Raw genomic sequence first — 15005 nt, forward strand, 5'->3', positions numbered from 1 at the left:
TTGAAATAGTACTATGCATATTTAGAAATGATTTCCAAAAAAGAGACTTACCTACTGACTAAGTGTTCACCAAACGGAAACCGTATTTGTGTGATTTATTTGGTTGTAGCCTATTTCGCTTTGATTGCCTAGTCGGTCAAAAACACTACTTATGGGCTGTAAACGTGTAGAGTTAATGGTGAAAAGTACGCAAAATATCCATCATGATAAAGAACGTTGGTATTACAAATAAGTTTAAAGAGCAACATTGAGATTTCATTAATCCTATCAGGACATGATTAAGTTATTTTGTTAATAATCGTTCCTAGAATTTATAATTTTCAGGTAAGAGACACGAAGGTATTACTATATTGTGTCGTCTTATTGTTATTCCGTCCCTTGAGAAATGCATTTTTTTTTGGGGGGGGTTGATAAATTCTGCTAAAATTACATTTTTCATTTCCCTTTTCTTTGTAACATTTTTGGTGAAGGGGTCCGGTTCGATGGGGCAGCCCAGCGTTGATATTGTTGATGCGAAGAGTAAGATATTATGCTACGCCTACTATGTGACCATTGGCTGCGGAAGCAAACAATTTTAGGAGGGGACAACCCAAGAAAAAAAATTTGATAAGCAAAAAAAAAAAAAAAAAAAAGGTTCTCAACCTAAAAATTTTAGGGGAGACGCGTAGGAAAATAAATTGACAAGCAAAAAAAAAAAAAAAAAAAAAAAAAAAAAAAAAAAGGGTCATCAACTACAAATTTAGGGGGGGGCCGTCCCCCCATCCTCAAATTTAGGGGGGGACGTGTCCCCCCCTAAATTTGTAGTTGATGACGATGACCTTTTTTTTTTTTTTTTTTTGATGCGAAGAGTAAGATATTATGCTACGCCTACTATGTGACCATTGGCGGCGGAAGCAAACAATTTTAGGAGGGGACAACCCAAGAAAAAAAATTTGATAAGCAAAAAAAAAAAAAAAAAAGGTTCTCAACCTAAAAATTTTAGGGGAGACGCGTAGGAAAATAAATTGACAAGCAAAAAAAAAAAAAAAAAAAAAAAAAAAAAAAAAGGTCATCAACTACAAATTTAGGGGGGGACCGTCCCCCCATCCTCAAATTTAGGGGGGGACACGTCCCCCCCGCTTCCGCCGCCTATGTATGTGACACACGGATAGGGCTGTATACTGAGGTCACTACATTTGGTAACAAATAATCAATGTTGATATTATTATCATTATAACTCCACCTTGTCATCGACCATGCAGGTATTCTAAGATCGAAGTCGATCATGAGGTCGTGAGCAAGTTCAAGAACCCCTGCATGAAACAACAAAAGATCCATTCTTAAATGAGCACGGGTCATGTGGTCCAGTGGTTAGAGCATTGGGCTCATAATCGCAAGGTTGTGAGTTCGAATCCCAACTCTGCCATTGTCTCCACTTTGATAAAAAGGCCCGAGAGTGATATCTGTCGTCTATAACGTCAGCCACTATGACTGGTTAATCTAGACGTAAAATGTTTCATAGGTAATTGGTTTTATACCAGCTTGGCGTTTACCAGCAAAATGCTGTCCTGCCGATTTCCTACGGGAGTTACCACAAACAGAAACAGAAAATTATATGAACAAAATAAAGATCTTTAGATCTATTTTAAGCAATTGTCATACATACAATTTTAACCTGACCACTGCAGATAACCTTTGAAGCAACAAGAGATTTTGTCAGCGACGGGGCAGTTGCAATTGATGACATCACTCTTAACGACGGGATATGCCCTATGCCAAGTGAGTGAAAGCATATTTTCTAACGGATAATTTCAATCTAAAGTAGGGCCTTATTGAATATGGTGTCATTTTCCTAGCTATTATGGATTAAATTACCACTTACCATGCTTTGCCAACGTTTTATCATGGTCATCGGTATAAATTGATGTCAATATCTTTCATCATTTCTCGAATTTTAATTCATGGCCTTTGTAACAATAATAATGATGATAATAACAATAATAATGTAGGTATATTTACCCTGAGAAGACACTTCAGTTGTGAAAAATGTTCTCCCAGCGGGCCATGCTATTATTATTCCCCTGGCTTCCATGATAGTAGCAATACTCTAGGCCTACATATACCATGTATACAATGATTGCACATTGTTTCTATTTCCAATAGATAAATGTGATTTTGAGAATGGTGACTGCAATTATTCCCCTGGTGCTGGGACAGACTTCTTTTGGACTGTGGTACAGGCAAACTCGGGCGACCCTGTGCCCTCAAAGGATGTGTCATACAACAGTGGTGCAGGTAAATAAGTATTGTCCCCTTTGGTTTACAGATGGATTTGGCGACCGAAAATGCTAACGATCATTTCGGAAAGGGTAAAAGAGAAATGAAAATTAGTGATTTTTGTTATTATTCTGCTTTTTGATTCTGTGACTGTTATATTATGTCACAACTTTTGACTGCTGTATCAAAAGTGCCAAAACTTTACCCGTACGCCATGTCTGCTAACAGATGGGATGTAGGGCTGGGCAGGTCGCTTGTCCCACCTACCGTCTCCCCCCCCAAAAAAAAAAAATAATAAAAATAGAACCCACGAATAAAAACAAAATGAAAATAAATTAAGAATAGAAGTGAAACATATAACATAATTTTTTTAAATCTACGTCTAAATCTTCAACACAGCTGGATCTTTAAAACAGAAATGTTGAGATTTTGGCACGATACTCCAAATCTATCCACCTAAAAATGTTTTGCTCATCAGTAACTGGTGTGTTTTCATTATATATTGCCGTCCCGGATGAGAGGCCGGGGTTTATGGAAACCTTGACGTTATTTTCACGTTATTACACGCGATCTAAAATTATTACGTGAATAAGAGTTCTCCATGTACATGATGTAGCTCACTTTTCTGTTCTAATCCCTCATCTTACCAGGTCATATGATTTTTGCTGACATGTCATCAGTCCAGTCAAACGACCAGTTGGGGATAGTTGAGACTGGTTTGCTAGATCCTACAGACGATAACGGTAGATGTTTTCAGTTCTGGTACCACCTTGGGACAAGCCGAGTGGCCATTCTAAAGGTAAGCTTCCAGAGGGTTGGTTATACACTACACAGTAAAAAAAATATACAACGCTGTTTACTATATGAACCTTATAGTAATAGTTTAAACAGTTTAAACACAGCAAAAACTGTGGTGTTTACCGGTGTACACAGAGGACCACACAAGTTGTGTTAAATTGGTGGTGTTAGTTTTACAACTATAGGTGTTATTACAACACCTATGGTTCTTACATTTACACTCTTTGGTGTTATGTTCAATCTTTAGGGTGTAATTTTAGCACCGCAGGGTGTGGTCCTCTATTAACACCAATTGGTGTCAGTTTCAACACCACAGTTTTTACAGTTAACAATTGTTTAGATCTTGTTTAGATGACTGTTTAAACGGTGAAACAAATACTGTAAGGTTCATGTAGTTAACAGCGTTGAATAAAATCTTAAACAGCGTTTTTACTGTGTAGGTTGATGGAAATTGTTTTCGGTAACAAAAGAAAAACCACAGAAAGAATGTGTCTGGATGTAGAAATAGATTTATAATAATAATAATAATAATAAACAGTTGTATAGCGGATATCCCAATTATGAATAATGTCTCTATGCCCTTCCAAAGGACTTGAATGTTATTACCCCAGCCAGACAGCCGTCGCTTAGGAGCCGAAATTACGAAGATTACAGCGCACACTCATTTCAAGGAATAAATTTCCTGCCAGGTACCCATTCAACCCACCTGGGTTGAGTGCAGCGTAATGTGATTGAATTTCTTGCTGAAGGAAATTATGCCATGGCTGGGATTGTGTGTAATTCAAACAATGAAATAGGAGACAATAATAAAGAAAACCACTTTTCTTTCTGTATGTATGATTGAAATGTTTTGTAAAAAAAATAACAAACATGTACGTTATATTTTGAGAGCAACAAAAGCAAATAGCATATGAGAAAAATATAGTTGTAAGATCGCCTTCAAGGAAAACCCAACGCTCATGGAGGAGGGGGTGGTATAGTTTTATAAAGTTAATTATTTTTCAAGCACTTCCTTTCTTGGTCGGACTTTTGATATGGGCGGATATTAGAATGTGTATTGATGGGATGGACATTTCTGTTTTTATCCTTTACAGGTTTATTTGGTTACAGAAGGGGGTCAACGCACTAAACTTTGGGAAATGGATGAGGTCAGCAATCCGGATGAGTGGCATGTTCAAGAAACAAACATCATTAGTACCAGTGAAAGGATGAAGGTATTTTATTCGTATTTATGTACAAGACAAAATGTAATGTGACAACGTCTTTGAATATGTGCTGAATTTTGGAAGCCCGGTTACAGTATCGAATATATACCAAACAGTTATTCAAATTTAGCATTTTGCAGATCTCATAATTCATTTACAAGAATCTATCAAATGAAATCGGATTCTAACAAAAAAAATGTTTAAGTATGTTTCAGTCATGTACGCGCATTTTGTAATTTCGTCAGTGGATTAAGTTCGCTCTACATTCTTCTTTTTAGTTTCCTCCTCCAAGAACAGACCCTTTTCTGGTGTAATACTAGTGAACGTTTGGCGGGGACTGGTAGGCTGTATAGACTGAGTCCATCTTTGTTTATATATTTATTCGCCATTCATTTTAAATATTTTAAGAATCTTCATTAGTATTTTAGCTATCATTTCTTCTAGAGATCATGATTACATACAGAAAAGTAGAAATTCAGATGGCTTCATTTTTTTCTGTTTACTTATTCATTTGTGGTGTATATGCATATCGACCAGATATGGCAAGACTTTATCATTGTAATGTCTTTTCTGTTTCAATTGCAATAGGTGTCTTTTGAGGCGAGCACGACTGATTATCGGCAGGTCAGTGGAATTGCCGTTGACGACGTTTACTTCAAAGATTATCCATGCCCTCTGGACCGGAGCTGTGATTTCCAGAACAGTTTCTGCACCTGGAAGAACGATCTAACCGACGGGGAAGACTGGTACAGACTTCATGGAGCGTCTCCAGACTGGCCAAATTCCGGTTCCGACGTCGACCATACCTATAACACAGATTATGGTGGGTTACATAATTCGTCCCATTTTCCTCAATAGACCAGTTTGTAGTTACTCATGGACAATTTTGATCAAGTGACCTTTCATTTCTTTCATCATGATAGGCAGATTTCAAAGCAAGATATTACGTAAGCTTGCCTTACATAGCAGGATGAAGAGATTGAATAGACCAGGTGACTAGAATAGCACACCAATGAACACTTTATTAAGGTATTGAGTGCATTCATATTTGAATGCATATCATAGCATTTTGCATAATGTACTTGGCAAACTATGAAATACCAATCGTTCATGGACGCATAGTTGTTTTTTGTGGATGTAAATGAAAACCACTATTCAAAAGAATATATGAATAATCAACACATCAAACTTGGTGCTTATCTCATTAGATTTTAAACCACCATGTCACTTTAGTACAAATGGCATTCTTCTGATCATGCGTTGAATCTTTTGATCATGCGCAGAAAGGAACTACAAACTGGATTTGGAACCAACACTTAAAATAGTATATTTGTCACATTACAATTCCTTGCAAATATGATGTGAAGAAAGAAGATTAGGTTAATTGTTTGATATTGCTTTGCTATGATAATAATAATTAGACTCATACCGCTCCAAATACGATCTGTACAGTGCTCAAGGCGCTTTTTAAGATTCAGATTCAGATTTAGATTTATTTCCAACAGAAACTGATACAAATTATTTTCCTACTTTATAACAAATAATTGCGATACAAATCATTGTCATTATAATCATATTAAAAAACATCCATGATAATTAGAATATAAAGATATATACAAAATATGGTGCATTTTGTAGACAAATTATAATATATGATTTAAATAGGAAAAAAGGATCTGTGGAAATGGGAGATTCACTAAAAAGCATAAATAGTATAACAGAAATTAAGAAGAATTCAAGAGAAATGTCAAGCACTGTTTGATGTATTCAGGGAGGCTATTCCATAACTTGGAGTATGAGTTATACCATGGTCACATTTGTTCTACGGCGGCCGTACGACGAGTCAAAAACAGCCGTTTTTAACATTTTTGTACCAGCTAAATATAGGTGGTTTGAATAAAAATGAATAAAACGGCTGTTTTCGACTCGCCGTACGGCCGCCGTAGAGCAAATGTGACCATGGTATTAATGATGCCCCCATGTTTGGAAACTTTAGGGGTAACGAGAGAATTGGAAGAGGAGGAACGTAAGGATCTTGAAGTGGTATAACTTTTGATCAGTGAAATGAGGTACCGGGGATGAGGCATGGACACAGTGGAAAGTTATCAACAAAATCTTGTATCTTAAATTGGCATTCAATTTAAGAAAGACTTATCCAAATGCTTTATTTGACTAAGGATCATCACTCAAATCTCACTTAGTTCATCACTTTTTAATATTTCAGCAAACTTCTTAATACCGGATAGCGTTGGTTTGTCATAAGATAGTGCGCCATGAATGCGTCACACCAGAGGCTCTTCTTAAATCGGGATAAATGCGCAATAAACTTTTATCTGCCAATTAGATTTCCGAATTTTGGCTCAAGTCCGTCTCCTAAACAGGCGTCTTGACTTTCGAGTAGCATACATATATCACATTAACAATACTTTGTTTATGAACTGTAATAGTGTAGGGACGCGGAATACACAATATAATCGTCGGGACATTCCTACTGGTATCTCCTTTTATTTGCCTGGGGCGGTATTTTGAAAGCTCAATTAGCGGTCAATTAGCATTTTGGTATTCTGAAAAGTCACTTAAGTGCCCCTTTCCTTATTTGACAGGGTTGCGTTGCGCGCACTTGCAATAGTACGCGTTATGACCGCGTGAAGACTTAATTGAGTAGTAACGAGACTTTTGGTATTCTGAAAAGTCTCATAGCGCTCAATTAGCGGACTTTCCAGTGGAGAAAGATAATGGTGATAAGAGGTCCATTAAGTCTCATCACATCTTGCTAAATGTGGCTTTCATTTCGTATAAATATCATCATATTGGTTTAATACTAGGAGGAAGGAAGAGAGCTAAAAAGGGAATAGAATAAAGGCTGAAAAGGTGGTGTATAGAAACATGTAAAATAAGGAATAGGGCCTAGGGACTAAATTTGGTAATAAATCAAAAAAGGGGGGAAAAGGAGACAGAAATATTTGTGTACTTATAGGAAAAATATGACAATTATTTTTCTATATTTCCTTTTATTATTAGCATCATAAACTATTTTGTTTTTGCACACTTTTTTGACAATAATGAAATTGCCAAATGACGGTAGATGCAGCAATGTGCAGGGGTGAATTAAACCTTGTTTCTGACAGTGAAAAAATAAGCATATAGACCCTTTAGTATTTAAACGAATATAGAATAAAATACAAAAGAAAAAAATAGTGATGCCATCGTTTTCCCCACCTATAAAAACCTATAAATGTCATAACGTTTGTATATCAAATTTCAATAAAATTTCGGCTTTTTTTAAATTATGCTTGTTTGATTTTTAAAATATGTTTATTCAAATTTTGTTGGAGAAGATTTCTCATATAAATGAAAAGTATGTAGTTTTTAAAATAAGTAGGAATTAAGTTAAAGAAGACCCCCCCCCCCCTATCATGGCCCCGAGACAGAGGCAAATAAAATATTGTAAAAAAAAGAAAAACAAAAAGCTACAAATGGATTCAATGGATAGGGGGTTGTGAAAAGCAGAACGCGTTCGAAAAAAAGAGATAAAGCACAAAGGTACAATAAATAAGAGAGAAAGGGGAAAGACAACAGTTAATTTCAACAACATAACGAACCTTTAATCTCCGATGCAAATATGCTTAAGCATTATTTTTCAGCAAAAATTCTTTGTATCAAGATCGTGGTGCAGTGCACCTGCAGCAGCCGGGCGCTGCGCTGCAAGGCTGCAAAGTGAAGAGACATTGCGCGCTAGGAGAAAATTTTACGTTGTAAGAGTGCATTTGATTGGCTAATTCGGCTCAGTAAGGGAGTGGCCTAAAGGGACTTAATTGAGCGCTAATAGAGTTTTCAGAATACGAATTTGGAGGTACATTAGCGCTCCATTAAATGGGTAACTTAAAAGGAAATTTAAGTGGAAACTTACGAGACTTTTCAGAATACCCCCCTGAGCTACATCCTAGTTCTTCTGTATAACTTTCATGGCACTGGAAACATTAACATTTATCGATTTTAAAACCCAGAGCTTTGATGTCATATTTGCTACCTGTGTCTGTGATATTTTGTAAATACGAATAAAAAAGATACCTAAAATGTATATTTTTAAAAGTGAAAAAAAAGTTATCACAATACCTTGCAAATTCCATTCCATATGCTCCATTCGTTTTAATACACTCAACAAAATGAAGTGCTAATTCAGCTCTTAAAGAGCGTGTACAGTGACTGCACTTAGGAGTGCTGATTTGTCTAGTTCAAATTTGAACGAGAAAAATCAGCACTCCGAAGTGCAGTCACTATGCACGCTCTTTAAGAGCTGAATTAGCACTTCATTTTGTAAAGTGTAGAGTCTTACGGAGCAAGGTTATATAGATTTCCAGTCACAGAGATATATATAGTGTGTGCTCCCATTTGACTTTGATCAATATCAAACATGTCAAATATGAATATTTTTCTCTGTCTGCTTTATTCGACTAGAGTCACATACAGCAAACTGCAAAGTTCGACTCAATTCACGTTCGATTCACAATAGACACATATTGCGTTAAAGTGATGGGCTAACATTGAGTTGACTTTTCAAATATCTGAGCAAGAAGGTAACACTTATAACCTCTGCGTGTAATATGTTACAAAAATGTAGCCCTCCAAAAAAATCGCGTCCGGAAATCATTATTTAGTGCTTCGAAAAAGTGAAATATAAAGTGACCGGAAACACCATCTTAATTTCAACCCATACTCTTATGTGTTCCATTTAAGTGTCTACTGACAAGGCGCCATATTACAAAATTGGGTTTTGCCCTGTATTTTCAGCTTTTCATTCTCAATAATGATTGTTTTCAGTTTTTTCCAGTTCTAATATATGCTTGTACCATTTTTTATCTTGGTGTGATATTTTTTTTACATCGGCTGCTCAGAAAGTTAAATATTTACCTTTAAGTCTATTTTGCAAACACACGTACACAATATTAATTGTGCATCGCATTTTAGTGTATGGACACACGGCTTTTCTGTACAATAAACTAAAAAGAGCTGAATAAGCACAGTCCATGCAAAACCATTAAGATATGTACTAACAGACTAATAACTAGTTATACAGTGCGTATAAAAAAAGTTTACACTTAGAAAAATATCCTGTAAAATTATACATCTGTAATATCCTGAAGATTTTTTCGCATATTAACATTGGTACAGATTCATTTAACCAAATGACGATATAACTGTCAAAAAATATTTCCGCTTGAGTGAGCACCACTTACTTTTGAAAAGTTAGTGAAAAATGATTTGCGCAGAATTTTCAAATAGTTATGCGAATAAAAATAGACCTTACTCATGAAGAACACGTGGAATTTAGCTATTAAAATTATTTTGAAGATATCTTTCCCCCATTTAAACCCGTTTCCTTGCCAAAAACACTTTAAAGAGTGCATTGCACCCCACCCCACTCCCCCACACACCAAGGCCATCGTGACGATATTTGCTTTACACTGAGCTGTGATTTAGGCTTAGGCTTGATTTTCATTTCGTTAATCATTGCCAAGCTTGGGAAAGTGTGGAGAAAAATGAAAATGGAATGTAAACCCACATTAAATGATAAAAACTTAGTGAAAAAATGCTGGAGATGTCTGATATAAACTTTTAATCAGATTCACTTGTCCTCAGATCCAGCTGTCACAAAAAAATGGTTAAGGTTGTGCTTATTAACTGTTGAAATTTTAATTTGGGTGGCAAAATTGTTACAAAATGCTTGGATGTATCCGTTTTATTTCAATGAGACATGTTTCGCAGGGTACGTTTGATTTCGCCCTTCCCCCTTGACACAACGTGAAAAAGAAGCATTTCTGCGCAAAAAGATTTCTGGCAAAAAAAAAGCTGCTGAAAACTGCTTATCTAAAAATAGAGCCAATGGAGTAAATTAGAGAGTCAAAAGGGGCCTAAGCTTTAGATCCTAGCAGAATCTTCTTCGGAGGCAAAATGACAAACATATAAAGTGGAACAACCATAATATAGGAATATTATGGTTGTTCCACTTTATATGTTTGTCAGTTTGCCTCCGAAGAAGATTCTGCTAGGATCGAACGCTTAGGCCCCTTTTTTACTCTCAAAAAGAATTCTGCGAGCTTTACAAAAATGGACAGTGCTTACTCAAGTGTAACATTCTGTCAAAACTTTTACTTTCACTCGATAAATGAGACCCAACTTTAAGATTATATGTGAAAAAATTACCCACATTTTGAATATTTTTTAATTCCCACGGCTTTTTCAAAGTGTAAACGTTTATTGATACGCACTGTATATCTCTATGTGCAAAACTCTCATTAGTTTGCACAAAGAAATTAACGTGGCGCAGGAACGAGTCTGTCCGTGGCGGGCAAAGTATTTTTAGATGAATTATATTAATTTAAATTTAGATTAATATGTACTGATAAACGATGTGATTAATTTTTTGTATCCAAGGTATATACATTCATGTGTATCATTGGGAGTATGATTCGAGTCCGATTACAGCCATTTTGAAATCCACTGTCTTCACTGCTGATGTCTCACGCTGCTTTGGATTCTATTACGTTCTATTCGGTTATAATGTTGGGAGCATCGAGATTCAGGTACTTACGGATATCTCTCCAACACCATGGAGTCTGAAAACACTAGTAGGCGACTCGATCTTTGGATGGAAGCAGGCGTTGGTAGGTGGATTATTCTTATGAATTAACCCAGCGTGGAAACCCTTTATTATGATTTCTATATGTATTCAACTATCTTTCTTCCACCACCGTGTACCGATGGGTAAGAACGAATGAAAGACACATTCTCTGAGGCCTCAGAAGAGTATTTCTAATAGTGCCCGGATTCGGGAAGAATGGCCTGTAGACCAGTGGCGGACCGTGAACCGAAGGAGACAAAGTATTGGAGGGGCACAACATTGTTCACAAACAATACAGTGCCCCGATCCAATGCTTGTCTCCTTCGCATACATTCGTAATTCCGAAGCTTCGTTATTCCGAAGGTTCAGATATTCTGAAGGTTCGTTATTCAGAACGTTCGTATTTCCGAAGGTTCGTTAGTCCAAAAACGAAATGAGGTTCGTAATTCCGAAGTTTCGTTAATCCGAAAACGAAATGAGGTTCGTAATTCTGAATGGTCGTTAGTCCGAAAACGAAATGATTGACGAACCTTATTTCGTTTTCGGACTAACGAACCTTCGGAACAACGAACCTTTTTTCGTTTTCAGATTAACGAACCTTCGGAACATCGAACCTTATCGCGTTTTCGGATTATCGAACCTTCGGAGTAACGAACCTTCGGAATAACGCCACAAATGTTGGGATTAACGAACCCTTTTACGTTTTCGGATTAACGAACATCGAGGTATAGGCAATTTACGTGATTCGGAATTACGAACCTTCAGAATAAAGAACCTTCGGGTCACGGTCCGCCACTGCTGCAGATCCTTGTCCAGTGTGTCGTGCCATTCATCTGATACTATTTGTGTTGATTGCTGGTATAATTCCCATATTACTTTATGTGAGTAATATCCATCATATTTTGTTCATTTATTTTTCAATTTTTTTATTTTATTCATTCCACTTCAAAACAAATAACATAATATACGTAACAAATGTATTCATAAACATATAGGGTATCAATTATCAAATTAATTATCTAGCATAAATATTTAAATAAGGTACACTACAAAATGTGGCAAAAAAGGGGAGAAGACAATTAAAAAGCAGAGCTTGCTGAAAATTGGGCTCCCATTGGGAAAAAATATAAGTTGTTACTTTGAGCGAAAGAAATTGTGGAAACAAAATACATGTTTATTACATACACTGATATACCAACATTTACAAAGGCATCAAGGTACCAGAAAATGAAGGAGTAGAAGAAGAATAAAAATTAAAATAGTGAGATAAAATGATATGATAAAATAACATTACTTCAGGTGTCACACAAATACCATCTAATCATGGCATTGACATATAATCTCATCCAGCTTTACAAATTTTGATTAAAATTATGTTTTCGTAGGCAAAGTATTGTTCTTTGCAATACGATTATTGAAAGTACTCTGTCGGGAATTTACAATTGCGAGTTTTCGCAATTGCATCAGTTGCGGATTCTAGAACATACAAAATGCTTGAAAATGCCGATTGATTTGCAATGAAGGGCTGAGCGGTCTTTGAAGAAAATTCGTTAACCGAGACAGCAAATCTTCCTTAGATTCAGAGCGGACGAAAAAATTCAAATATGTCGTTTCCCCAAAAATCATGGACAAAATTTAAGAGATTTTTGACGCAGACTGCTTTGCCATGAAAGCTTTTTACAACATATTCTCTACTGCAAGAAAGCGTTTGCGTAGTGTTTGTAAAACTTCCTAGTGCTTTACAGCCGAGGGGCTCGCTGGGTGGCGCTAACATCTCTCGGCACCGTAGAGAAGCCCAAATTAAATTGATGAGGAATAAAAACTAAGTAAAGAACAATCATGTGATTTTGTTTGTCGTTACATTTTAGGTTCCTATTTTACCATTCAAAGAAGCCTACTCGTACCAGATCTTATTGGTCGCACACATTGGTATTGGAGGGGATGGGGAACAGTGCGTTGATGATATAACACTCGAGGACCGTGATTGCTCTGATCTACTAGGTAAGTCTGTGCACGGCTGAGCAAGACTAGGTAAGACAGGATAAGACTTGATAACAATGTGTAAGACTGAACGAGACGTGATACTCAGACTGAGTAAGGCTAGGTACGACTGAAGGAGACTGGGTGAGATGTGGTAAGACGAAGACTTCGTCACGCTGCTTAAGAATGGGTGAGGCTGAGTTAGTCCGGACAAAATTTGGTCAGACTTAATAGGTCTGTGTAAGACCGTGTAAGACCGTGTAAGACTGGTTTAGACTACATATGTACGTGAGACTCAAACCGAGTAGTGCCGGAAAAGACTCGGTTGAGACTGAGTTAAGGCTGATGAAGACCGGGTCTTTCATGAGAAAAAAATATGACAGACACTTTAAACAAAAGTAATTATCATTTAACCCCCCCCCCCCTCTATCGTTCTCTTTCTTTCTCTTCAGCTCCAGAAAATCAGGGTTGCGATTTTGAAAACGACTTCTGTTTGTGGACCCAGGGGAAAAGCAGTAGTTTCAGTGGATGGATACGAGCGTCGGGAGAAATGCAAACCGACAGAAGCCCAGGATCGGATCATACATTTGGAGACGAAAGGGGTAAGTGAAAGATCGAAAACGGTTTAAGTGTCATCGTGTAACCCATGTGTTGACAAGTAGAAATGCTTTGTATATTTTCCATCAAAATGCACATTTGTCGTGTTTTATCTGGACTAACTTCCAACTGTGGGCGAGTAGTGGTTAGGTCTATTGGTTCTGATCTATCGCCTTTCACATTGAGGGTCGAGGGTTCGAATCCCTAACCAAGGCGTGTTTTCATTCAGCAAAAAAATACCCACTGTGTTGCACTCGACCAAGGTGGGGTGAATGGGTACTTGGTAGGATTATTTGAATGCCCTGAGCGCTGAAGTGGGGTTACTAATCACAGCGCTTTGTGCCATCATACAAAAAAGTTATTTATATGATTAATATCCAACTATTGTTACCACTACTATTACTATCATTTTTTATGATTAGTAAGTATCATTATCAATATTATCATTATTATCGTTATTATTATCAGCATCATCATCGTTATTTCCATTGCTGTTGTAATTACTATTCTATAATATTGTCATCGTATACTTTTGTTTCATAATGGAGGATTCTACGTATACCTGGATGGCTACAACGGTGAGTGGGCACAGCTGACCTCATCACGAATGCTTCAAACAAGCCAGGATGACGTTTGTCTTGAGTTTTGGTATCAGAGTTATGGATGGCCAAGTGGAAACAGGCTTACTGTCTATGTACAGACATCGGATGGACTTACGACTGTATGGGAAGAAACAGAGCCTATGGGGCCTCACTGGACCCAGGGGCTAGCTAAGCTTCGTCAATCTGGAGAGTTTGTGGTAAGAGGCAGAAATCGCTTTTGAAACTTAGACAAAACCAAAAACCATGTTATCCTGGTCGCCATGACCATGATGACGTAGGAAGTATTGTACGCACATGGGTTTTGTGGGAGGTGTGTGTGTGTGTGTAGGACAACGCGGGGGAGCATATGTGCGTGAATGAGAGTCTATGTAACAGTTTTAATTTGAGAAATCTATGTATTCACTTAGTTATTTATCTGTTTATTTTATTATATTTAATTGATATTTTATCGATAAGAAATGTTAAAATAATGTGAAGGGCAGTCTGGTTCAGTTATAAAGCCTGCTTTACAAAAAAGCCCTCGATCGCCTTTGCAAAGAGAATTATAGAACATGGTAAACGATACATAAATGATGATACAATAATGAAAATGAAAATTAAATATAACAAAGCAACAATCTATGAATGAAAACAATAAAAAGGAGGAAGAAATAGCAGATCTCAGTTTATTTTATAATACATATTTGGCCAATTGCTATCCTCGTTTAAAATAATTGATAGAATTGGTGGATTGAACTAAAAATGGGAGTTTATTTAATAAGGAGCTTGCTTGAAAAGAGAAGGATCTCCTTCCAAATTCAGCTTTAGGGAATGGACTTTTTTAAAGGAGAGAATTTACAGCACAGCGGGTCCAGTGTTAAATGTGCGATGAGTAATTAGCGATTTTAAATAATTTGGGGCTTTTATATTCATTGGTTTGAATACCAAAACGAGTAATGATACTTA

The 15005-nt window shown here is 36.7% G+C and overlaps 2 protein-coding genes across 2 annotated transcripts in view; both read left to right on the top strand.

Moving 5' to 3' along the window:
• Positions 1 to 1579: 1579 nt before the first annotated feature.
• Positions 1580 to 4183, top strand: LOC121417873 (MAM and LDL-receptor class A domain-containing protein 1-like). Its single transcript, XM_041611606.1, has 4 exons — positions 1580 to 1758; positions 2143 to 2274; positions 2907 to 3089; positions 4149 to 4183. Exons 1-4 carry the CDS (start codon positions 1752 to 1754, stop codon positions 4181 to 4183), a joined length of 357 nt encoding a protein of 118 aa, XP_041467540.1. The 5' UTR covers positions 1580 to 1751.
• Positions 3938 to 15005, top strand: part of LOC121417874 (MAM and LDL-receptor class A domain-containing protein 1-like) — a 35037-nt gene continuing 23969 nt past the window's right edge. The window contains exons 1-6 of the mRNA XM_041611607.1: positions 3938 to 4268; positions 4848 to 5082; positions 10695 to 10924; positions 12750 to 12882; positions 13314 to 13463; positions 14007 to 14257. Of these exons, the coding sequence (XP_041467541.1) occupies positions 4194 to 4268; positions 4848 to 5082; positions 10695 to 10924; positions 12750 to 12882; positions 13314 to 13463; positions 14007 to 14257 (1074 nt within the window). The 5' untranslated portion in view covers positions 3938 to 4193. The remainder of the gene's footprint in view (positions 4269 to 4847; positions 5083 to 10694; positions 10925 to 12749; positions 12883 to 13313; positions 13464 to 14006; positions 14258 to 15005) is intronic.

Source organism: Lytechinus variegatus, chromosome 6 (assembly GCF_018143015.1).
Source record: "Lytechinus variegatus isolate NC3 chromosome 6, Lvar_3.0, whole genome shotgun sequence".
NCBI classification, from domain to species: domain Eukaryota; kingdom Metazoa; phylum Echinodermata; class Echinoidea; order Temnopleuroida; family Toxopneustidae; genus Lytechinus; species Lytechinus variegatus.